The sequence below is a fragment of the Lepisma saccharinum genome, chromosome 10, assembly GCF_977018435.1.
Source record: "Lepisma saccharinum chromosome 10, izLepSacc3.1, whole genome shotgun sequence".
Lineage (NCBI taxonomy): Eukaryota > Metazoa > Arthropoda > Insecta > Zygentoma > Lepismatidae > Lepisma > Lepisma saccharinum.
In genome coordinates this window covers 35,319,558-35,344,926 of record NC_139238.1, presented here as the reverse complement: position 1 = coordinate 35,344,926, position 25,369 = coordinate 35,319,558, and the positions used below count along the sequence as shown (strand labels likewise).

At 37.0% G+C, this 25,369-nt stretch overlaps 1 protein-coding gene across 1 annotated transcript in view; it reads right to left on the bottom strand.

Moving 5' to 3' along the window:
• Positions 1-2,965: 2,965 nt before the first annotated feature.
• Cbp20 (cap binding protein 20) overlaps positions 2,966-25,369 on the bottom strand; it is a 61,590-nt gene continuing 39,186 nt past the window's right edge. The window contains exon 4 of the mRNA XM_083130433.1: positions 2,966-3,596. Coding sequence (XP_082986559.1) covers positions 3,483-3,596 — 114 coding nt within the window. The 3' untranslated portion in view covers positions 2,966-3,482. The remainder of the gene's footprint in view (positions 3,597-25,369) is intronic.

Here is a 25,369-nt window from a genome sequence, read left to right as displayed (position 1 = left end):
ATGGTGGTGTTTAATGATTTATCCATGCGACTGATTTGAAAGAAAGTGCAAGAGGTTTATACTCCACTACAATGAACTTTGAACTGTCGCGGGGCTTAGCTTCATCTTCCATTATAGTGGGGGTGTTCATTACATGGAGAACGAATGTACTTCTACAAAGTATAAAATGATTTAGTTGTATGTTATCCATGATCATTCCATAGTGCTGGAAAATCTTATTGCTTTTCCATTTGTGAGTATCAAAACAAGATTTCCCATGCAAGATCAAGGTCCCAAGAACGGAGTATGGTGTTTTTCCCTAATCTGAGAGTAAAAACACACACCAAGGAACACAGGCGTGAAAGTGAAGAATTTTTCCATGCTTAAAAGCTTGCAATCAGTCTGTTATGAAATGTTGGGTGGTTCAGACACTGATCCTGGCAGTGGATGAATTTATCTGAGCATGTTTCATTCAGGCACTGTAATGACAGTCTAATGAGGATTGCTATGAAGCCATGCCAGAGTGGCATAGCATGAGCAGGTGGATCAAACAATGTAGAGTGAATGTAAGTGTGGAGACATGGAAATTTCCAGGTCAGAGGGGAAGCATTAAGCTACCAGGAAGTACAGAGTAAGTCCATGCTGCTCATTGCATCTGTTTGGATGAATGCGTTCGCTGCTGTGATTCATGTCTGAACCAGCCAGTGTTCCATGGCAGATCGATTGAAAGTCTTGTAACTGCCTACACATGAGAGATTTCTGCATATGCACAGCAGGTCATAAACTGGCATTGGTAGCAGGGTGTGAAATCCTTGGGGGGAGGGGGGGGGGGGGTGGAGAGGATGTCCCCCACCAAATTTTTTAAAAAATATATTTTACTAAGAATAATATCGAAAACACACACAAAGTAGTGTGCTTGTGAGTGTTGAATGCTTTTCTCTCTCTCAAGAGATCATTAACAAATCTACATCAATATGAACAACGAAAGTAAAACAAGAATGCAAAACAATAATAACTATGAAATCTAATTGATTTATATTAACATAAAACAATAACTAAATAAAAACGTCTACATAAAACCACTTCAACAATTTCATAATTTATTAACATCTTTAACCAGTGAATAAAGGATTTAATTTGCTACTTTATGATATGTGACATATATAAAAGTAGCAAATTAATTTCTTTCTATGTAATTAATAATAATAATAATAATATATTTTTAATTTAGCCTAATAATTTATTTTTACTTTTAATAACATTATAAACGTGTATATCGTGTAATTTATGAATATGTTTGTGGGGGAGCTTGTAGATTAAGATCTTTCTCCCCCACCAGTCTTCAATGATTTCGCACCCTGATTAGTAGATACATTATGGACCACCCTATATAATGTTGGAGATCACCAGTCAAAAATTGTGCCACAAAAATGTAAAATTGCGCTGTCAGTTGAGTTCAGACCATGTATGGCAGGCAGATTTGACATTTTGTTTCCGCTAGTTACAAAGTTACACACCTACTTGAACTGGCGTATGCAGGATTTTATTTCAGAGGGAGCTGAAATTGTAAAGGTGGATGATATTTCATAACTGGATTCTGAGGAAGGGGAGATACACAATAAAAAATTTCATAATTACCAATTTTTACCTTCGTGTTCAAAGACAACAATGGTAATTGGGGCATTTTAAGGGAAGTTTTCAGTTACCATCTTGGTATTTCCAGAGCAGTTTATTGCTTTCATTTGAAAATGTTGATTTTCTCTAAATTTCGGGAGGGGCTGTACCCCCATCTAAAAAAATCATAAATGTGAGAAAATTTATATAAAATGTAACATATTATATACCTAGAAAGAGGAAGTGTTGTACATTTTAGAAAAAAATGTTAAATAAGAACACATTTAACAACTTATTTTCTAGGATTTTTTGAAAAAAAAACCCAACAAAAACAGTCTCCTGGATAAAACTTGATATTCTAAGTGCCCTTCAGAAAGGGTTAATAGACATACAAATGGGGCAACAAAAAATTATGTCTAAACTTAATTTTTTCCAGATCTTTAACTTTAGAAAATTTTAGATCTTCCCATTCACTAGTTTCTGAGATATCAACAGATCACTCTAGATTGGTTGTTCTCTCTCACAGCCCGACAGGCTCATCAAGTTTATTTGATAGGTCCACAGTCCATCAAAATTTATCTTTACATATCTGAGTTATTGTTGAATTGGCAGACAGGCACGATTGTTGCATAAGGGTTTGTTTTCTCAGCTTTACTGATTAGTTACTACTTTAAAATTCATTATTTTTACTGATATGTGATTGTGATTGTCAAGGTTTAGTTGTTCTTAAGAGAGAGAATTAGTGGTTCTAGTTAATTGAAGGGTTACTTCTTCAATACTGATAGGGCTGGCTATCCACTATCTACGGTGCGAGTGCAATCAGCATGAAGATACAATGTTGAAAAAGTTACCCTCAAGATTGCTGTTAGTATCTGCATATAGAGCCAACCGTTCACAAGCCACTGAATACAGTAAAACCTCGTTAATCTGGACAGGCAAAAGCCCCCCCCCCCCCCCCAAAGCATAATGCAAGGTTTTAAATGTGGCTAGAAGTCAACACAAGAACTTACCAAAGAAAAGGCAGTCAACCACTGATGAAATTTTTCCCCCGCAGACTTTGTACTGTACTATATAGTGAATTTAGGCCTATGCCCTTCAAATACACCATAATAAACGTGTTTGGTTGCTACAAATGGAGATTTAATGCACTTTCTACTGTTCTTTTAGGTTATTTCAGTTAATCTGGACGTTCGTTAACCCGGTCAACTTATCCCCCCCCCATTAGTCTGGATTAATGAGGTTTTACTGTATATATATCTCTGCAAGCTACCGGTAGCTTGTGATAAATGGTTCAGCGATCCATTATCCAGAGCAACAGTAAATATAACCGTTACATACAACATTTCATCAGTGATTACTTAAACATCTCAAATGGAAGAGTTACTTAAGATTTTTAATTACAAATGGATTGTACACCTTTGAAAATCATCTTACATATTCCAGTTCTAACTATAACTTCAGCAGTTACAATGTTTGGTGCATATTTGATGAAAAAAAAAAACTTTCTTGACAGTTCAAATCTTTCACACATTTATTCTTAATACCACATAAAGGGGATAATAACTTTGCTTTTCAAAAATTCAAAAGAGCCACGAAAAATCAATCACCAATCTCTTGAAAAAAAAAAAAATAGAACTGAATACACTAAAACAAAATAATAATAACTAACCAGTTTTTTTAACTTGGTGAAGTATCATAGAACTTGTATTTCCCTTTTATCACCACCTGAGACACACATACATAGATCACTGCGACTGTTAAAATAATACAAAGTAATCACTTTTGCTTCGTCAATTAAATAAAAGGAAAGGCACGGAGCAAACTGTATCACTTTGAATGAACTTGGAAGTCACTAACAATCGCAGCACAATCATCCAGCTACAGTTCGATCACCTTGCAAACACCTTAGTCAGACTTTGCCCGTTGGGTCCAACCTTTTGCTGAACTATTTTCCCATAACCGTCTCTACCACCATCGTAGTCTGTACGATATTCATCTCGGACCTATAAGAAAGAAAATATATCACTACATTAAGATCCACTTAAGAATTATTGAAGCATTTGAATCAGTTTCCAAATTCAAGTACTTGGGAATAATACAGTGCATACGAAAAGTCCCCGAACTCATACTTTAAAAAGAAGCTACTAAGGCATTCATCTGGATGAGTTGGCAAGCTTGCCAGTAGGAATTAGTTTGACCTTCAAGAGCGAGTTTATGTTATATTTAGAGCAGTGCCGCTGTTACAGTTCTCAGTGTGAGACGTACAACGACAGATTGTCAACAATACCTTTTAAGCACATTACCCACCGAGACGTGGCAACAGAACTTCTGTTGTTTGCTTCTATTGAAATGAAATGGTGTAACGCCTACTACAGAGAAACAAGCAGAACCGATGCATGGAATTTGAGTGCCAGAAGTCTGCACGTTATCTTCCACTGAGATGCCGCAAATGCGTAAGTTGCCACGTTGCTCTGAGTCTCAGTGGGCGTTAATCTTTGTGTGCACACAGCGAGTCGCTATGTTGGAAGCATATGAAACATGTGTGGAGAAATGGAGAAGTCTATTTTCCGATGAAAAGCTAAAACTGCAATGGATGATTGTTTCAAATTTAGTTTCAATATTCTTTCTGTGTATTTCAATGCATGGAAAGCTGCCCCCATGGCCGAGTGGTTAGTGCATCGCGCTATGATGCCAGGGGTCCTGGGTTTGAATCCTGGCCTGGGCATGGATGTTTGTGAGTGTTCATTCATCAATTTCATCACTCATCTCCATCTTTGCAAATTAGCCAAAAGTGGCACAAAAGCGAAGTAAAATAAAGCAAATCAAATTAAATCAATCCGCAGAAAGTGGTTTGCAGTCTTGTCAGTGCATTACTGACCTCAGAGATTGCAGTTTTAATCACATTTAGTTTAAGACTTATTTTTTGTGCATTTCAAGATATAGTTAACAAATGTATGTATTCATTACTTTGACAAGTTCAATAAATTATGAGCAAAACAATTCTCAAATTTTGTGTGCGGGGACTTTTAGAATGCACTGTACTAACAAATGAAAATTATATTAAAGAGGAAATAAAAAAGCTGACTTAATTCAGGAAATGCATGTTACTTTTCCGTTCATAAACTTTTATCTTCTTGTATAATATCTAAGAAACTAAAAGTTAAAATATACAAAACAGTAATTTTGCCTGTATTATTATATGGATGTGAAACTTTGTCCCTTACATTAAAAGAGGAACATAAATTAAGAGTATTTGAATTAGAAAAATATTTGGACCTAAAAGGGATGAGGTGAAAGGTGAGTGGAGAAGGTTACAAAATTTAGAACTGCATAATTTCTACTCATCTCCAGATATTATTACCTACCATCTTTGTCTTGGTCTTTGTGGTCTAAGTCTTAGGTGGGCAGGCCATGTGGCACGAATGGGAAAGGAAAGAAGAATTTACAGTATTCTTGTTAGGAAACCTGATGGCAAGTGACGTGCACAAAGACCAAGACAAAAATGGTGAGATAACGTTGAGATGGACCTAAAGCAGTGGTTCTCAAACTGTGGTAAGCATACCCCTAGGAGTACATAACCGACTTGTAGGGAGTATGCAATCAGCTCAGAAGAGAAATGCCGAGAATACCCACACAATATTTTTGCTACAGGTGTGTAGAACCAACTTCATTGTTTCAGACTTCCTAGCTTTAACACTCGACAGAAAAATTAGGCTGATTTTGTCACTGACACTGTTTTGAAAGAAAATACTCCTTCAAAATCTATAATGGACTAAATTTTGAGTCGAATCTCTGCTTGAAAGTTCCAAGTGCACAACCGGACATCAAGAAATTGTGTCAGGCTATGCAGGTGCATCCTTCTCACTAGAAACTCTAAGGATTTACAATAAAAACTACAAAATTGTGATTGACAGTTTGTTTACAAACTTATTTTTGTTCCTTACTTTTTTTCAATAACTCTGAAAAAAATAAAGGTTTTTTTATGTACTTCTTAGCATACATGTGTTTCACATTTTTATTTTTCTAACTAATCATAAAGATTGTAAACGTAGTAACATCCAATAAAATAATAAATGTGGGATTCTACTGCTACTTTTTAAAATTTACTTTAGGTACAATTGCATAAAGCACAACAGAAGGGAGAAAGGTTAAGAAAATAATGTCATGTCAAAATGTGGCTTTGAATACGAAGGGTGTTTCGTTAAAAAAGGCAACGGGGGCATTTTCATTTTCTGCAATAAATACATGGGACTGCTACCTGCATCTGTCATATGAGGTTAAACATACAGTATTTCTTTGAATCTAAGATACCATCGAATCAATTAGTGCTTCATCTTTTGAGGGGTTAAACACTTTTTGCTTAAGGTGTACACCAGTAATACAGGTACTTTATTAGTACAATACTGCAATAAATAACTGTTGTTATTGACCTCCCCAACAATGAAGGGACACTTCACAGACAGTGAATTGTCAACCTGCTGTACCGTTTACAAATCCCTCCGCTACACAAAAAAAACTTCAAGTTTAAATGCTGCATCATATGAGTAACACTTCTGTTTCTCCACTTTTAATGTTCGTTTAATGTGCACTTTACAAAAGCTGACTCATTGACCAGTTCTTTACTGCTAAGAGCACAAGAATAAACCTTCTCCCTTTGTTTCCTCTTCGTACTTCACTGCTGCAAATTAGGGCTGAGCCAACACCACTTTGAACCGATACCGATGCTGATACTTTCATCAATACTGATACTTGAAAATTGTAATAATTAAAAGTTGTTCAAAAATGTTGATTAATATTAGTGTGCAAGTATTCCATTCTAATTGCATGAATCAATTTACCACGATCTTTACTTTAAAATATTCAAGAATCATATAAGAACATAAAATTACGTTATCACAAAATCCAGTTTTCTCGCACAAAAGCAATGCAAAACAAAAAGAAACTTCATGTTTGCATAAATTTCAAGATTACGAAACTCTCTGAACGTGGCAAATTGCATTTTTGCAGACACTGTGGAAGATCAAAATGGCAGAAAAGTATCAACCGGTATCGGTAAATAAATTCCAACCAATATTTCCAATACTGTATCCGCATTGGCTCAGTCCTACTACAAATAGATATGTTTGTTGCTGGGAAATATTGTTATTAACACACCAAATTTAAAGGAAGAAAATTTTGTTATGGGTGATTTTTAACAATACCAGCATTTCCATAAATGTAAGAGGGAAAAAACTTGCAAATTAGAATTGGCTAATACCCCATTCATTCTAAATTACACTAAAAAAAGGTAAAGTTCCCTGTTCCATGAAGGCACATTTAGGAGATGTGGGAACAGGGCCCCACACATTCACGACCTTGTGGCTATTTTGTAGGTGATGTGATCAGCACCATGTTCAAGCTGCCTTTACCCCATAGGGTTGGTTCCAGGTACCCATTGATTTGAGGCTGAGTGAGCACCAGAGCTGTGGGCACAAGGCCGGAAAAATTCAAATCTTAGATCACCCATCCCTGAATTGAACCCAGGTCTTTTGCATGACAGTCAGACCAAATAGACCACTGCGGCTTTAAATACAATAGTAAATTACAGTAATACTGAGGTATATTTATACATATATACTGAATCCAGTGTCGGCGATTAGGGGAGGGGGAGCACTATGGCCTATTAATGTTAAGTTTGTCTACAAAGAGAAATTAAACTGCCCCTCTCTCTCCAGTTTTGGCACCCAATTGCTACTACTGCTCAGATCCAAGATGCCATCAAATCCACGGTGCACATACATTTTCAACATTCCAAAGTGCCCCCCCCCCACCAAGTACACCTTACATTCGAAGAAATATGACATACTCTAGAATACATTTCTTTTTCAATATTCAGGTGCATTTCAACCAAATTGAAATAAAATTCTTATGGGAAACTGCACCTCGTGTTCTTAAAGTGGTAAAACAATTCAATCACAACAGGTTACATTATAAACGAAATGGCTAAGCGGAGACAGATATTTGAGCATAGCAATTTGAAGCTTGGGAAAACTATAAATGTTAGAAGCATTTTGCTGAAATTATACCAAATCTCTGAACAAGGCAGAAACAAAAGAAAGGTGCACATCAACAGACACAAAGAACGGTTTTGGACCAAGAACACCACATTCTGACAGCACAGCAAATTCCAACAGAGTGACTCTGCGTGTGAATCTGCTGGAACTCTTGCATGCATATTGATCTGGATTAGGCATGGGTTACATTACCAAGGGTGGATGTATACATGCACCTGTAGTAGTGCTGTTCATATAGTGACTTTTTCAAAGTTGGGTGCTAGATCAAGACCGTAGGGAGGATCAGGTGTTTCCAACCAAACCTCTAGAAAAGAGATGTTGTCATTGCTGAGTAGGGTCTTGCATCATCATCTAGAAGCAGAATAGCAGAGGTGAATTCACCTTGTCTCTTTCATCGAATGGCAGCTTTCAACATTGTCAGTGTTTTGCAGTACCTGATAGCATTTGCCATTCCACCATGCAGGAAGTCCAGCAACAGGACACCATAGGCATCGCAAAACATAGTCAGTGGGATCTTGCCAACAGACTAATGTCTTTTTGACCAGATAGCAAGGGTACTTATACAGTATGCGGCAAAACAAACAGTACCGAAAGTCACGGACAGAGTGCGCGCAGGTTCAAAGTGGTTTCAGCCAGCAGCGGTGCCTGCATGTCCAGTTGGGTGTGGACTAGCATTGTGTGCAGTTCGCGCGAGGAGAATGGGACTCGCAACAGAGAAAAAGGTGTTTATTGTCAAGCACTACTTCCACTCATACGCTGCTGGGCGTCAGAGTGGACCGAGCGTGAAGGTTGTGAAAACTCGGTTCGTGGAACGATTCAACAAGGCGGCTCGAAGCAATACAACAATCTTGTCCGTCATCGAGAAGTTCCATCGTACTGGATCAGTGTTGTGTGAACGGAAAGGGACGACTGGGCGCCGAAGGACAGTAACCACAAACGACAATCACGGACGTGTTCTGGATCAAGTGGTACGGTCGCCAAAGCGTAGCCTACGTCGAACGGCAATGAAACTTGGATTAAGTGACCGGTCTCTTCGGCGAATGTTCAAGGCCATTGATGGGTTTGCATACCGTATTCAAGTGGGGCAGCGTTTCAATGCAAGAGATGAGCGGGCCCGGTTACTGTACTGCTCCACAGTGTTAGCCATGGCATATGAAGATGCAGATTTCATGAGGAACATATGGTTTAGTGATGAAAGCCATGTGCACCTTGATGGGTACATCAACCGACAAACAACTCGTTTCCTCGGGTTTGAACGGCCAGATGTAATCACTGAGAAATCATTGCATAGTGCGCGGGTTACGATATCATGTGCAGTGTCGGGACATGGAATATTGGGCCCGTATTTCGTGGAGGATGAACACAAGAATCCAGAAACTGTGAACCAGGGACGATACAGACACTTGATTATTGAGCCATTTTTGCGTGATTTGCGCACTTTTTGCCGTGCAAGAAATCTACCGTTACAACAACAATGGATGCAACATTTCGTTTCACATTTCACATCATTTTTTTATGTCTTATTCTGATGTACAATAAATCATTGTCAATGATGTGATTTCAGTACTGTTTGTTTTGCCGCATACTGTACTTACTTAACTTAAAGTCAGTTCTAGTCTCCTAACACAATGTAGGACATGAAGCGATTGCCTTTCTGCTCATAATACAGGAGATGATGAAGACTAATGCCCATTCTGGGGGTTTGTGATCAGTAGTCAGTTGTCAAGGTACCCACACCATGCTGTATTCCAAAATGTTGCATGTGATATAGTGTCCACGGGCATGTCCTATCTTCGATACTGACACAACTGTCTCCAGTGACCTGTTGGTTGGCATGTATCATTGCATCTGCACATTTGATGTTCACCTCCGTAGAGGATGCCTCAGGTCCTCCAGGGTGCTGCTTGTCTGCTAGATTCTCATGACCTCACTATTTACTCCACCATCACATCTGGACCATAGACAACAATGAGCCACAAATATCACTCGAACCACTCACAGAGAGGTTTTAACACTTCCACACCACTACAAAAAGCCATCTGACACATACAACAGCACCTTCTAAGACAATATAAACACACAGTTCAGTTGGCAGCACTGGTGAGATCCCACAATAGGCATAAATACCGGACACATATGGTGGTAGTGCCAACCTTGCAGACACTACTCACTGTATATAAGTTTGTACACGTGACAGTGCAAAAAACAGATGCAGACTGTTAGTCCTGACTCAGCATGCTCAACTGAATATTACGAGGGGCAGGGTCATATCACAACTGGAAACCAATGGAGATGTCTCAGGTTGACATTCCAGGAGCGTCATTTACCAACTGTGAAGATGAAGATTCTAAAAGGACAGAAATATCCAGAGAACTGACACATGGTGTCAAGTGCCAGTTGTCAGAGGTGAAGCGCAGTAGAGGATTTCACCATGGACCTGGCAGCAGTGACACGGATGACATACCGTGTACTGGCATTGCAGAACCATGGTCTTAATGCAACGAGGTCTGCCTGGTGCAATCCCTTGACCTATGGTCCATAGAAGAGCACAGTGGGACTATGCAGGGAACACTATGCATAACCAAAGGAGCAGAGGCATCTATGCAATGTTCTCTAACGAAGCCATAACCAGTCTGGAGAGATATTCAGGGTGTGTTTACACATCTCACATCATTGAAAAATACCAGTATGTTTGTCAAGGCGTTATGAAGATGGCTGGCATCATGTGGGGTGTGTGACTGTCATCTGTTTATAACATTCACAATTAAGTTTTGTTAATGATAAAAATCTTTGATAAGAAGAAAGACATTTCATCATCACTGTTACTGTTCTAATTATGTATTATGGGATATAGTGTAATATACCAATTCGTAAGTAGATTTCCGGAATTTATGTCTTAAAACAAATAATATATTTGTACTAGTTGCTAATTCAAAAACTAACAGCAACAATTATGGCGACCTTTAGCCAGGATTCATGAACACATAGTGTGGAAGTTATCTTCTGATTACTTTAAATAATGGATCGGAAGCAACATTCTTACAACTTAAGAACGGAAGTTTTCTTAAGATCTGATGTCGTCGATAGTTTCAGGGAAAATGAAACTATTGAAGAAAATGCTGACCCAATGAAGAATATTATTTGTTGAAGTGGTAACAGTTTCATACATCGGAGACACATATCTTCATTTGTACAGAAGAAACTACTTATGGAAATGAGTTTCTCTAAGGTTTCCAACGTTATTCGAGGTATTTTCTTTCATTGTGGTATCTATTTGACCGGGAAATCATGTCAGTGTTTCCAATACCCTTTTTTTTTTTTTTTTTTTTAACTATGCTTGCCTAACCTAACCAAACCTACCCTAACCTTATCGGAAATGGTTCGTGGGGCTATCCGTTAGCTACCCGTGCATAATGTACAATTTGCACATGTGACGAACACGATAGTAGGTATTTTTCAGTGAAGAAGGTTGGAAACAATGATATTCAAAAACAAAAGAAGCGATATCATTCACAAAGTAAGCGATATCGCACCATTACGTGCATTTGGTAGCACTTAGAAAAATGAGTTATTTTAGTAGAAATAGTGTTTGTTTTCGTGTAAAAAGCATAATGGCACCTTGAACTATGTTCCGCAATACACAATTGGTAAGTACGAACCATGCGATACACAAAATATCCTATTTTAATGTGTCTCCGATCTATGAAACTGTTACCGTTGCAGTAACATTGAAGCAGATTCCAGTCTTGTGAAGTGCAATGGTTGCAATAAATGGGGACATTTGGAGTGCAGAGGTTTGACTGTAATGCACTGGGTAATATTTAGTTCTTCTAATGAAAGCTATTTCTGTAAATCTTGTAAACCAGATTTTGATCCATTTTTGTTAAAATCTTATACAAGTACAGTGAATCCCAACTTGGACAAGATTATTGCTGCAATTCAAGTTACGGTTACCCAAAGTTTGCAGCAAAATAATGAAAATCTTCAAGAAAAGTTGCAACAGAATATTCGCTGTGAATTGCAACAAAATAATGAAATGTTGCAAAAGGAGTTACAAAAGGATATGCAACAAAATAATGAAATGTTTCAAAAGGATTTGCAACAAAATAATGAAAATCTGGAAGAGAAGTTTCAAGCCATTCGAAATGAATTACAGCAGCATAATGTTAGGTTTAACGGTCGGCTTGATCATATTGAACATTCGTTACAAGATGTTGCCCAAACTTGTCAAAATGTTAGCAGTGAGTTGAGGTGTAAATTGGATGAAGGTATTAGTACAATGCATGTCGAAGTTTCAGATATTGTTGGCAAGGTTGGAAGTCTGCAATGAGGAAATTATGGAGAAATTTACTCAACATGAGGTTAGGTTTGAAAGATTAAATGCGGAATTAGATAGAATGAAGGTAGTTCACACTGCTACATGTAGCTCTGAAACCTTGGTAAATGACCTTAGAGATAAGGTTATTTCTTTGGAGCAAGGCAATGCCATCAGCACCAGTGTTGCTAACGAAACTTTGAATGAAAGACGAAAACTGAACGAAGAGGATGGAAATAGTAAACAAACTGGGCATGTGGCTTGCAAATTCAAATCGAACATCACGAAATGTTAAATTTCGGGCTAGTGCTCGAAGTGACAAACGTGGTGTTGGTTCTTCCAGTTATGATTCATCTGATAATGATGTACCTGCAATTACTAAACATAAATCAGGTCACAACGCTACTTGTTTAGGAACTGATTTTACCTATATGCTTTCCAATACATCTTATTTGTGGGATCCTCCATCACGTGATGAATCACCTGCTCATTTCGCTACACATCCGTTGACCAATAGGGACTTCGCACTTTCGGAGAATACAGGTAGAGTGCATTACAATGAACCCTGTTCTACTAACCATTATGGTTATCGAAGTCCTCTGAATGCCAGTTTTCATAATGAAGCTCAATATTGTACAACGAAAGCTTATTCAAATAATCCAATTTCACAAATGTATCTTCAGCATACACCTTCATGTGAGAAACCAATATATACTGTGGCTGGTAATACAAATGCTACAACTTCAATGAGTCCGATGTTTTGTAATCAAAATTACATCCCCAGAAATGACATTTTGAATGATCCAATTAGCATTGCTTCTAGGAATTCTGAGTCTCCACATTTTCTATCAAACTAGTTCTGTAAACCTGCGTGTGCACAATTTAATACAAATATTCCCATTTGGAGAATGCACAGATAAAGTTATTCGTGTAAATGAGCTAAGCCAGTTACCACGTTTTGGAGGTGACATCTCGAAATAATCAGCTAGGGAGTTTATAGATCAGCTGACAACAATGTTAAATTTGATTGGTGTATCTTTTCAATATCGCCTGCAAGTTATTCACAAATGTTTCTACAATACTGCAGCGTATTGGTTCAATAGTGAAAGGCGAACTTTCTTATCATATGATGATTTTGTATGCAAGTTTCTCAAGCAATTTGTTTCGAATGATTTGTTAAGAGAGCCAAATGGCAGTTTTGCTTTCTTGTAAATACAATACATCTTCAGGTTTATCATTAGAAGCGTATGTATTGAAAGCATATTCATCTTATTGCAACCTTGTAGAAAAGCCTAAACAAGCTGAGATAATAAGAGTAATTCTGAAGCAATTGCCAGAAACAGTTTCTAAGAATGTGGGTTGTCACAAAATTTCCAATCTTAAACAATTAACACAAAAACTCAGGACAATAGACTTATATTCTAGTGATAAAACCAAATCTTTGTCAATACCTGGTGATTATATAAGCAGGGAGTACAACTCAAATAAGTTCAAAAAGTCTAGGCATTTTGTGGAAAATAGGTCATGCAGTGATTCATCTACCCAAACTGTAGCTTCAGAGATATTTATGGGCCAACCAGCTGCTAGGAATCCCAGAAACAACTATAGACAATCTGGAGCTAACCAAGAGAGTAATAGGCGACAAGGTAACAATCGAAGTTTGTACTTTCATAATAACAATCGAAGAACAACCACTCAAAGGAACACTATTAATGGCAATAATCCAGATTCACCTAGATACAACAGAAACAGAAGATTTCAAAGTCCGACCATTACAGAATTGTGAAGTGATTCCATTAACACTAACTCAGAGATTTCAGCAAGGAACAATGGAAATTTCCGAAATGGAATGAATTGCAATGACATTAGTTTAAATCAAGAATGTTCCTCAGTAACTAATGTTACTAGTGGGAGCCCTCCGAGAACATTAAACAACTAAGGCGGGGAAATGCACTCCAATTCGCCCTGCCAAAGGATGACCACATGGAGCTTACTTGTAATTATGACCCTTACCTTTTGCATGTTAAGTCTTGTCTCGGTGACTTTCATAGAGTTAAATATTTAGGCGTTGATAAAGAAGATGTTTTACCTGTTGCATTTTTGCTGGAGTGGTTTGATACAGAGCCTCAGTGGACTGTTACAGACAAAGGAACTCCTACACCTTTACTTGAAGCACCAGAAATACAGGGAAGAATTTGTGACTTGTTTCTTAATTGTTTAATTAACACTGGTATTGAATGTAATTTGTTGGATTACAAGGTTTGGATCACTCTTAAGTTCTTTATTGCCAAGTATAAAGCTGGAACCAATAGAAGGAATTCAGTTGGGTTGTTTCGCTGGTGAGCAACGCATAAAAGTTGTAGGTTTTAAATATGTTATTATGCAGTTAGATGTTTTTTTCCATGTGGGCTTATATGTAGTTAAACAATTACACGCCGATTTGATCTTGGGAGCACCATTTTTGTGGTGTGGCAGTACAAGGCTATAATTAATTATCGTATGTCTACTGTTCAACTAATTCATTCAAGTGGTAAGGAAGTACCGACTCCTTTTGTTCCGAGTTCCACAAATAATACTGGCTCGTTAAATTCTGTAACTGGATCTTGTAAAACTTTGACATTTGAATCTTCTCACGTGAATGATTATGTTTATCTAGCTTCTGAAGAAGACATCCATAAGAAAGTTTATGGCAACGAATATTGTGAAGCTGGAGTTGCTGATAATTTATTTAATTTATTACTGAAGTACCAAGATGTGTTTTCAGACAACCCAAAGGCAGGCAAAGGGAAAGTGGAATCTTATGACATACAGCTAGATACGAATGAACCTATAGTGGCATCTACGTACCCTATTCCATTCGCTAGCGAGATGATATGGAAAAAGAATTAAAGAAATGGAAAACATGGGGAGTAATTCATGAAAGTACTTCTCCATACCGGAACCCTCTCCACATAGTTCCAAAGGCAGGTGAATTGTGGCATCCTGTTGTTGATTTTAGGAAGCTGAATGAACATGTAATTTCACCCATGACACAGGTTGAACCTATATCTGAAATTTTGCCTACGTTCAGAGGCGCAAAATTCCTTTCGATGATTGACCTAACTTGTGGATATTTTCAAATACCACTGACACCTAGATCTTTTAAGTTCACAGCTTTCTCATATCATGGTATTTTAATGGAATTTCATTTTTTGCCTTTTGGTATTAAGAGTGCTGTTAGTGTTTTTGTCGACAGAATGCATAAAGTGTTTGGCAATGATACTAGTTCATTTCTTATGGTGTATGTGGATGATATTCTCATATTTTCATCATCACTTCAAAGTCATTTAAAACATTTGGACTACATGTTGAAAACTTTGAAAGAAGTAAATATGTCCATCAAATTATCGAAGTGCACATTTTGGAAAACTCAAGTGAAGTTTCTTGGTCACATAGTATCAGATGAAACCATCGCTGTAGATCAAGAAAGAAATCTAGCAATAACTGAATATCCTACTGCAACAAATAGAAAAGCATTAAAAAAATTGTTTGGAATGGTAAATTGGAGGAGAAAATTTGTGGATAAGTTTGTAATGATTGCTGCTCCTTTATACGATTTACTTAGAACGAATAAGAAATGGGAATGGAATGAAGCACATCTCCAGGCATTTAAATGTCTGAAGGAATTGGCTTTGTCTCCTGAGATGTTAGCTCAACCTAACTTGAACAACACTTTCCATGTAAATACTGATGGCAGTAAAATAGGAATCGGTGGAGTCTTATGGCAATATTCTGACGATGGTGAAACTTTGATTATCCAGTATGCGAGCAGAGTTTTGCAAGGTTCAGAATTAACATATTCTGTGCATGAAATAGAATGTCTTGCCATCCTTTTTTCTGTGGGAAAATTTTCAATATATCTATTGGGCAGACCATTTGCAATACACTGTGACCATCAATCACTTTCTTGGTTAAATTCAGCAAGATCGTTAAATCCAAAGCTTAATAGATGGGCTTTGAAATTGCAAAATTATGATTATACAATTCAGCATGTTAGTGGTTCTGCAAATACAGCCGCGGACGCGTTATGTAGATATCGAATGAAGTCACAAAACGATTTGTTTCCTTCCACTTTACAAGTAAACTGCACAGATATTGATTTACTTGAAGAAGAAAACTTTTTGTATTGGATGAAAGTACAACAAAACGATGAATTATGTCAACGTATAATTTCTATGTTAAACAAGGGTGATGACCATTTCGAGATTAAGGGAATATTTAAACTACATAAAAATATATTGTTTTATAGATCTACCAACTCGAATCATTGGATAGTTTTTGTACCTGAAGCAGTTGTCAAGAAAGTTTTGTATGAACAACATGATTTAGATGGCCATTTTGGGTTTTCTAAGCTTTATAAGAAGTGTTCTAAATTCTATTTCTGGTCTAAAATGAGGAGAAGTGTAAAGTCATATTTAAGTGATTGTGTGGAATGTGCAAGAACAAAACAAAAAACACAACATATTAACAAAGAGGAGCTTCACGTGATTTCTTTCACATTACATCAGTTCTTATCTTTAGACTTGATTGGTCCATTGCCATTATCTCAAGGATATCAACATATTCTGACTATTGTAGAACTGACCAGCAAATATGTTATGGCTTATCCAATGGACGTGAAGAAGGAGGAAGTATTGACCTCCGAAACGTTGTTTGGATAAATTATACTCACTCACGTAAGTTTTGAATTTCTGATACTATCGAACGTATTTATATTTTTATATTTAAAAGGGGTGAGGAGACAGGTGAGTGGAGAAGGTTACGTAATTTGTATTCATGTCCAGATATTATTAGATTGATTAAATCAAGAAGACTTAGGTCTGCAGGTCATGTGGCACGAATGGAAGAGGAAAGAAGAGTTTACAGGATTCACGTTGGAAAACCTGATGGTAAGAGACCTGTAGGAAGGCTAAGATGAAGATGTAGGGATAACATTGAGATGGACCTAAGGAAATCGGTAGGGATGGAAAAGAGTATATAGATCTTGCTCAGGTTGGGGACAGATGGAAGGCCTGTGTTGCTGCAGCCATGTACCTTCGGGTTTAAGAAGGCTAGAGAGTTAGTTAGTTAGGACAACGTTCAAAATCTAAAGAAGCATCATGTTTCTTTTTTGTTCATTAGTTCCTCATTCGAGTACTGACAATTGTGATGTTCTCTCATTGGTTTCATTGTTATATCTATCCTTATCATTGCAAATATTTGAGGAGGAGAAATACCAAGTTAAAGAATCAAAAAATACACAAACTACCTAATTCCTAAATGCTACGCATTGGAAAGATTGGAATTAGCCTCCCAGCCCCTATAGTCTCGCAATAAAATTGCTGCTTTGATTTCAAGGGGTTCCGGGTTCGATGCCCGGTGGAGGTAAAATTTCAATAAGTGGTTTGGATTTCTCTAGAAGGGATGCCCCAATGGCGTAATGGCAATGCCTTTGCCTTGTAATCAAGATGTCCTGAGTTTGACACCTGGTGAAGGAACATTACACGGTGGTTCAGATCCCACTTTAAACTGTAGGTCCAGTCCTGATTAATCTATCTGTGCATAAAGTGAACTTCAAGAATCAATTCAATTCTATTAGAAGCTGTATCTCTCGTCCCAATTAGCCTCTGTTTATATAATGAACCTTAATACAAATCCAATCAAGTAATCATTGCAATACAGTGCTAAGATCAGCACGCTTGGCCAATTTGATTACTTGCAGTCCTAGTCCTAATTTTAATTTGTGAGGTTAGAAAATAATTTCTGCAGTACCACCATACTGGCCAAACTTGTTTCCGTGCAGGAGAATCAATCTTTGAAGCACATCTAAACTATTGATCCAATTCTGATCAGTATTTATGCATAATACATTGTAAAATAAAATTATAATCTTCAGCAGTTATTTTCACTAATCAAAATGTACGAGTACTAATCAGTGTACGAGTTGCAACTACGTATATTTGTTACTTTTATGTTCATATATTTATCTCCTAGTGGAGGTGAATTTTCAGTTAAAATATTTTTGTTCCTTGAGAGTGGCCACTTAAGTGGATGGTGTTTCTCACATCCTCCAAATTTTCGGCCCTAACTTCTGATTTTCAGTCGTTGAACAAGATAAATGGTATCATTAACATTATTTCTATTCAAGGGTGATGTTATTTACTTCATGGCTACTTTATTAAGTTAGTGCTTCTTTTCTGAAGCAACCCACTGTTGTGATTTGGACAGTTTAGAGTTATAGCACACTATGAGGCTGAAATGATCTAAAATAAATACCCTTCAGCAGCCGCTTGCATTTAAACATTCAAAAATACATTTTACGAACTTTATAAGCTTCGTGTTATTGAAATTTGCATATCCCCCCTCAACGACTGCTTGCCTAAAATCAAGTGTTACCTTCGAATTGGTAATGATAGGTTGAGTGCTCTATCTAATCAGGCCTTTGTGAAAGAGGTGAAAGAGCTTGTTTGTCTAGAGCCTTCCCAATGATGGAGTAGTTGCATTACCGCCTTGTAATTAAGGGGTCCCGGGTTCGATACCCGTGGAGGCACATAGTGGTTGAGATCCTACTTTAAACTGTAGGTCCAGTACCAATTAGCCTATCTGTGCATAAAGTACACTTAAAACTCAATATAATAAAAATAACTTGCAAAATCTTTGGATTTAAACAAGGTTGTAAGGCTCATGAAAACAGATGTACGAGTATCTTATCGTAGTTTTTTGCTGTGGTTATTTTCTTATTTGAGCAAAAAATACTCACTTTTTACATAGAAAGAGTGTTGTGTGTAGTATTTATACGTATATCTAGCGACTTGATAATAAGTGTAGTTTTTATGGTGTATTTTGTTTACTGTTCATATGAATAGTAAGTCTGTGATATTATTCTCTCGATAACGGCTTACGAAAAGAAAACAATACAATTATTGCATCTTATTTGACATAAATCATTCATTCATGCCCATGGAACAAAATGCAACATAACATCTCATGTGATTTATCTTTGGATCTGACTGTAAAACATGTCACTGGTAAAATTATACCCTAGTAAAGTATTACGTAAATACCTTTTAGCCGATATTAGTTAGCCCCAGAGAATTTGATTCCAAAATCTGTAAGCCCCCCCCCCCCCCCATTTTAGGCTTGCGCCATCCCTGACAGAGGGTAATACATAAGCTGCAGGGAGGATGTTGAAATGTTTCCCAGCCAAATTCCTGAAGCATATCCATCACCAGATTGGAAGTATGTGTGGGGGAGGGGGGGGAGGGGGTTAGGCATTACCATAGAGAAGGATGAGGCTATTCAATAGCATTCTAGGGCCTTTCAATTTAATGGTGTGCCTTGTGGCTGTCTTCTATACATTCATGAATAACCAGTATTTACTTTATTTCTATTGTACACATGCTTATAAAATTAACAGCGAGCCATTGAGATTAAGAATGCTGTATCAATGTCAATATTTACAAAGTTGTTGATTTCGATTCGTTTTGTTATATAGGAAATGTCTTGTTAAAAAGTTGCAAATGGGCGATTCTCTATGTAATGCACGGGACATTCGCACATGGTTAAATGAGTCTGGTTTGCTGATTAATTGATACGAGGGTCACTATTTATATTTTGAGCCTAACAATGAAAAAACAGGAATTTGGCATTGAAAACTGCTTTATTGTTTTTCGAAGTATTCTCCTTTATGGTCAATACACTTTTGCATTCGTTCGAACCATTTGTCAAAGCAGTTTTTCCAATCTTCTTGAGATACCTCCATAATATGGTTTTTGAACGCATCAACGGCGTCTTCCGCTGACGAAAATTGTTGTCCACGCAATTTATTCTTGACATTCGGGAACAAGAAGAAGTCATTGGGTGCCAAATCAGGACTGTACAGCGGATGACCCATCAATTCGATTTTTTGACTGTTCATAAAGTCTGTTGGTTGTTAGACGAGATGTGTGACAGCTGGCATTGTCTTGATGAAGAATGATCCGACGGCGTGCGTTTGTTTTCCGTATTTGACCGAAGACCTCTGGCAAACAAATTGTTGTGTACCATTCAGAGTTGACCGTTCTACGTTCCTAAAAAGGCAGAGTTGCCACATGACCAGTTTTCCTGAAAAAACAGGCAACCATTTGTTTCGATGTGCTTCGAGCGCAAACAACTTTTGTTGGATTGGGTTCATCTTGAAACACCCATACAGTCGACTGCTGTTTACGTTCCGGCTCATATGCATATATCCATGATTCGTCACCTGTTACAATCTTATATACGTCTTTTGAAGCACCATGATTGTATTTATTGAGCATCTGTTTGCACCAATTGACGCGAGCATCTTTTTGAGTTTTTGTCAAATTGTGTTGGATCCAACGAGAACATACCTTTCTCACAGCTAAATGACCATGTAATATTTTATATATGCTGGTGGAACTAATGCCTATGGTTGCCTCAATCTCACAGTATGTCACATGACGATCTTGCAGTATTAGGTTTTGCACAGCATCAATGTTTTCTTGAACAACAACTGATTTTGGACGACCTTCGCGAATCTCGTCGGTGAGCGAAAGGCGGCCACGATTAAATTCCTTATACCAGCGTTTCACAGTGGCAAAGGATGGGGCTTCATCGCCAAATGTGGAAGTAAGTTGATCGATGCACTCTTGTCTTGATAATCCACTACGAAAATCGTAAAAAATCATCGCACGAAAATGTTCACGAGTTAATTCCATTTTATTGTTGTGGCACAATCTGCAAGGCAACATAAACAACACAAATGAAGCTATTGCAAAACATTTGAAGTACGTTATGGTCAACAATGCCAGACGATTCCGTTCAAACGTCAAATCGCGCCTAACTTCAATCAGTGTTGCCAAGGCTCAAAATATAAATAGTGACCCTCGTATTGCACTGATCTTTCATATTCAATGTTTTTAATACTGGGTGCTTGCTTACCATATGCCAAGAAATAAAATCCTTTCTCAAATTAACAATGCAAAATTAAATAAAAAAGCTGTGTGATGCACAGGACTCAGAAAAACGTGTGAGGAGCACATAGTTGTTTATAATTGATTATTTCTGTGATTTGAAGAAGTTTCAGGGTACCATATTTAGACACAGTTTGCTAAAGACTTTGTACTACAATATTCAATTAACAACATTTTCATATTAAAAAAAAAATATTAATTGAAATACGACAATAACTACACACTTTATGTATTTTTTGTACTTATACCCTAATTCATCAATTACACTATTCAGAAATAATAAATTACATATTCATAATATTTCTTAATAGCTAATATGATCTTCTTTCTGTTATATAATTTGTATTACATGATTTGTCATAGATTCATCATCATGAAACCATAGTCAAGTTTGAGATTCTATCAAGCATAAAAATATCTTGTTCCGATTAATTCGCATGGGACTGTAGTATTGTCAACAAGTGGTAGTTAATTGTTGCCACAGAAAGACGTTGGCTATTGTTTCAGTAATCCCGCCTCCTACGTGCTCTTGCTGGCAGTTGAGCAATTGTTCATTTTGTATGAAAATATTACAAAAACCTGAAAGAAAGCTTAAAAAGGACCAAAAAGATGCAAAATATTAAACAAAAAAGATGACAATAGGCAAACACTGGGAAAAGAAACAAAAAAAAAAGGCAAAATAAAAAGTTACGGTTTCTGACTCCCTTTCGTGTGAAATGGATAAATACCTTCCTTGGATACGTCTATTACATCACAAAGAAAATAAGACATTTCCTCAACTTCCGGGCCCTGCTGATAAGTTACTGTACCCAACCAGGCAAAATAAGGCATCCTCTCATAGTTAATTCCTGAGGACAGTTCAAGTTTCAAGATGTTATGCTTTGAAGTGTGATGCACGGGACATGAAAACTATTTGCACTGGTGTCTCAGTGGCTTCAATGAAATTGTAATAATTGCACTTCCAGTACTTCATGCTGTGTATTGAAAGTATATTTTAGTTTTGAAATGTTTTTCTACAAAAAAATTCTTTCTCCACAAGAAAAATTTAATATTTTGCGTGATGCACAGGACAAGGACGCAGAGTACTTTAAATATGCCAGTTTTGCAGTGTATTAAAAGATAATTCGTTTATTTCCATATTCAATATGCAGCTAAGTAACCCTTTATTTGATAAATAAAAATAATTCAAGTATGTTAATTATATATAGCTATAAAAATATATCCGTACCTGAGTTAAAGTTTTAGAGTTTTTCACTTGTAAATTGACCTTCAACTTTACAGATGTTATTTTTTAATATTTACTCATTATTTAAATGTTTTTTTGTTTTTCATGATGGTTTAGATTCTACTCTACCTAAATACCATATTGCAACTTCGTTATTTGATATTCTGGTTTCACTTTTCAGAGAATTGCCCAAATGAGATTGTGTCTGATTCTTTAAGGTAAAATAATACTTTGAACTTAAATTATGCTCTTTTAATTATTGCAACATAAGTTATATACCATTATGGAAAACCAGTTATGCGCTGAGAACTTGAAAAATTGTCTAAAAGTCTGCTCATCCTTCGCATACAGCATGGACTATATATTCAGGGTAAAGTATAGTTGCAAGAAATTGGTGGCCAGCAAACAGGACTTTGGTTACACCGAGGAGTTATAAATTGTAGACTTAGTGTACTTTGTATTTTCATTCTGGTGTTGTGAATAAAAATTACTGCAATATTGCAACGAAGAACGTTCCTATTGTGCCATTACCTACGGGTACATCAGATTTTAATGCTCAATTATTGGTCATGTTTAGGAAAGAAAACTCCTTGTGATTTGTACATTTTAGATAACATCTACAGGGTGATCATAAGATGCTTGATTTCTAATGATGTTTTCTACCGAGAGTGGGGAGACTATGTGACTGTCTTCTACATTAATGAATAACCAGTATTTACTTTTTTTCTATTGTACACAAGCTTATAAAATAACAGGGAGCCATTGAGATTAAGAAAGCTGTATCAATGTTAGTTTCGATTAGTTTTTGTTATGCAGGAAGATTGATTTAAAATGTCTTGACTTAGAAAGTTGCAAATGAGTTGGTATCGGATTCTTTAAGGTGAAATAATACTTTAAGAAGTTAAATTGTGCACCTGAGATTTATGCATGGTGACCTGTTTTAATTTGACTGGGCCTTATACAGTGCGATCACATCATTTGTCTTGAGCACACTGACATCGAGTGACCATGTTTTCGTATGTTTTAAAAGATAGTTGATGCTTGTCTAGGTGTTGGCTATGTAGTTAGCTAACCTATTGGTAGGTGGCGGCAGCGTGCAGTATGCAATACTCGTTTTCGCATGTACAGAGCACATGGTCTGTGATTACAGAAAGTGTGGTGTGGCGTGGCATGTTCCTTGTGAATAATCATGCCGTTTCCAATAGCACAGCGGATGTTCGCAGACAGGAATATCCTTCGGAGGTGCACAAAAGGCCACAAAGAAATTAGGTATGCATGCATACCGCATACATTGCGTACACGAACTAAAACCTCCAGACATGTTAACACTTTCCAGTCTGACGGTTATCACGCATCTTTTACCTGTGGACGGACATTTTAGGGCATTTTTTTAAAAAAATCCAGAAAAATACACTATTAACAGGATCACAATGTATTATATATCAAATGAAAGCTTAGATTCTGTTCTAATAGATAATTCAATTAGATGCTACATTTTTATAATTTACACATTGGAATATTTATTGAAAAATTATGTATTTTTGAAAAATCAGCATAAGCACACACTGTGCACGTTATCAAAAAAACAACGAAATAAAGGTAAGCCTTTACCCAACTAGCATGCGAAAAATAGAACTATTGCCAAGCGTGTGCAACGATAATTCCATAAGGTTCGGGCAAATACATTTAAACACAACGGAAATACGGCGATCGTATCCTAGCTGATTGGCGACCAGAATGGGTGTTTTACTCTGCTCGCATCACATTCGATTTCCGACCGGAAAGTGTTAAAAGAATAAGGTACTGCCAGTGGTATATCAACCAAGTGGAAGTAATGGGATGGACTTCCTGGATAATGTGTTTTTTAGTGACGAGGCATATTTTCACCTTAGTGGTTACATCAATAGTGAGAACAACAGATATTGGTCAACACACAATCCACACATCTTACATAAATCGCCACTGCACTCGCAGAAGGTAGGGGTTTGGTGTGCGATCCCTAGACGACGAATAGTGGGCCCGATTTTTTTTACGAAACACTTGACAGTCGGGCACATCAGGATATCATTATGCAATTTGTCACTCATCTCCAGCATGATGAACGCTATTGTTACCTGCAACAAGATGGGGCAATGTGCCATACATTCACAAACACCACGGAATTTTTGGAAGAAATGTTTGATGATTGCTTGATCTCAAAGGGTCTGTGGCCCCATTGTTCCCCTGACTTATCATCACCAGACTTCTTTCTCTGTTCCTTTTTTTTTTTTAAAGGACGTGTATATCGAGCAAACCCACATACCCTACAAAACCTGGAGCGAGCCATTACTCAAGAGATGAATTCCATTAGCCCTGATGGCCTACGAAGGGTGTCAACAAATATAGTGCGAAGGGTTCAGACCTACCTTCAGGAAGATGGTGGACATTTCCAACACTTGCTGTAAGACATTACCATTTGTGCATAACTACTTCATGTATCAAATCAAATGTGGGTATCTCTGTATTATTGTCCATTGTGGAATTATAGTGTATAGTATCATGATGTGCACGATAAAATGATCACCCGTTATTATGTGTTGTATGAATACATGGTAAACCAACTTCAAAGCCTTGTCTACGTTTCACTGGGCAATAATTATTATTTTAGTGATTTTTTCCATTCACAAAATGTTATGCCGATTTTCTAACTTAGGAAAATATTATGTAGCTCAATTGTACTTAGATCACTCCATGAGACTACTTTTGCTCAGTTGTACTCTTTCAAGTATCCCACAGTCGATCCTTTACAATGGAATATTATTTTAAAGTGACAATAATCGTACACATATATATGCAAAATATCCATCCTGGCAGTCTCAAGCCATAGTCATCTATTTCATTTTCATAAATCATTGTATCGGTAAGATAGGACTAAACTACATTTTAACAAGGGGGTAATGACTATATTTACTTAAGGTTCAATTTCACTGTGCATCTTTCACTTCAGGATCCATATTTGAGAGCCCACTACCACAGACAAATTATGGTCATATGTGTACTACTGGGCTTCGAGCTGATACTGATCATTTTTCCTGTTTGAGCTTTATTTGTTTGTGTGAAGAATCTGTCAATTCCGTACGCTATCTAGCATCATCTGTGTGAACTATTTGCCGCTCGAGCGAAAAACATTTCTTGCAGCACTCTAATTGTGTTA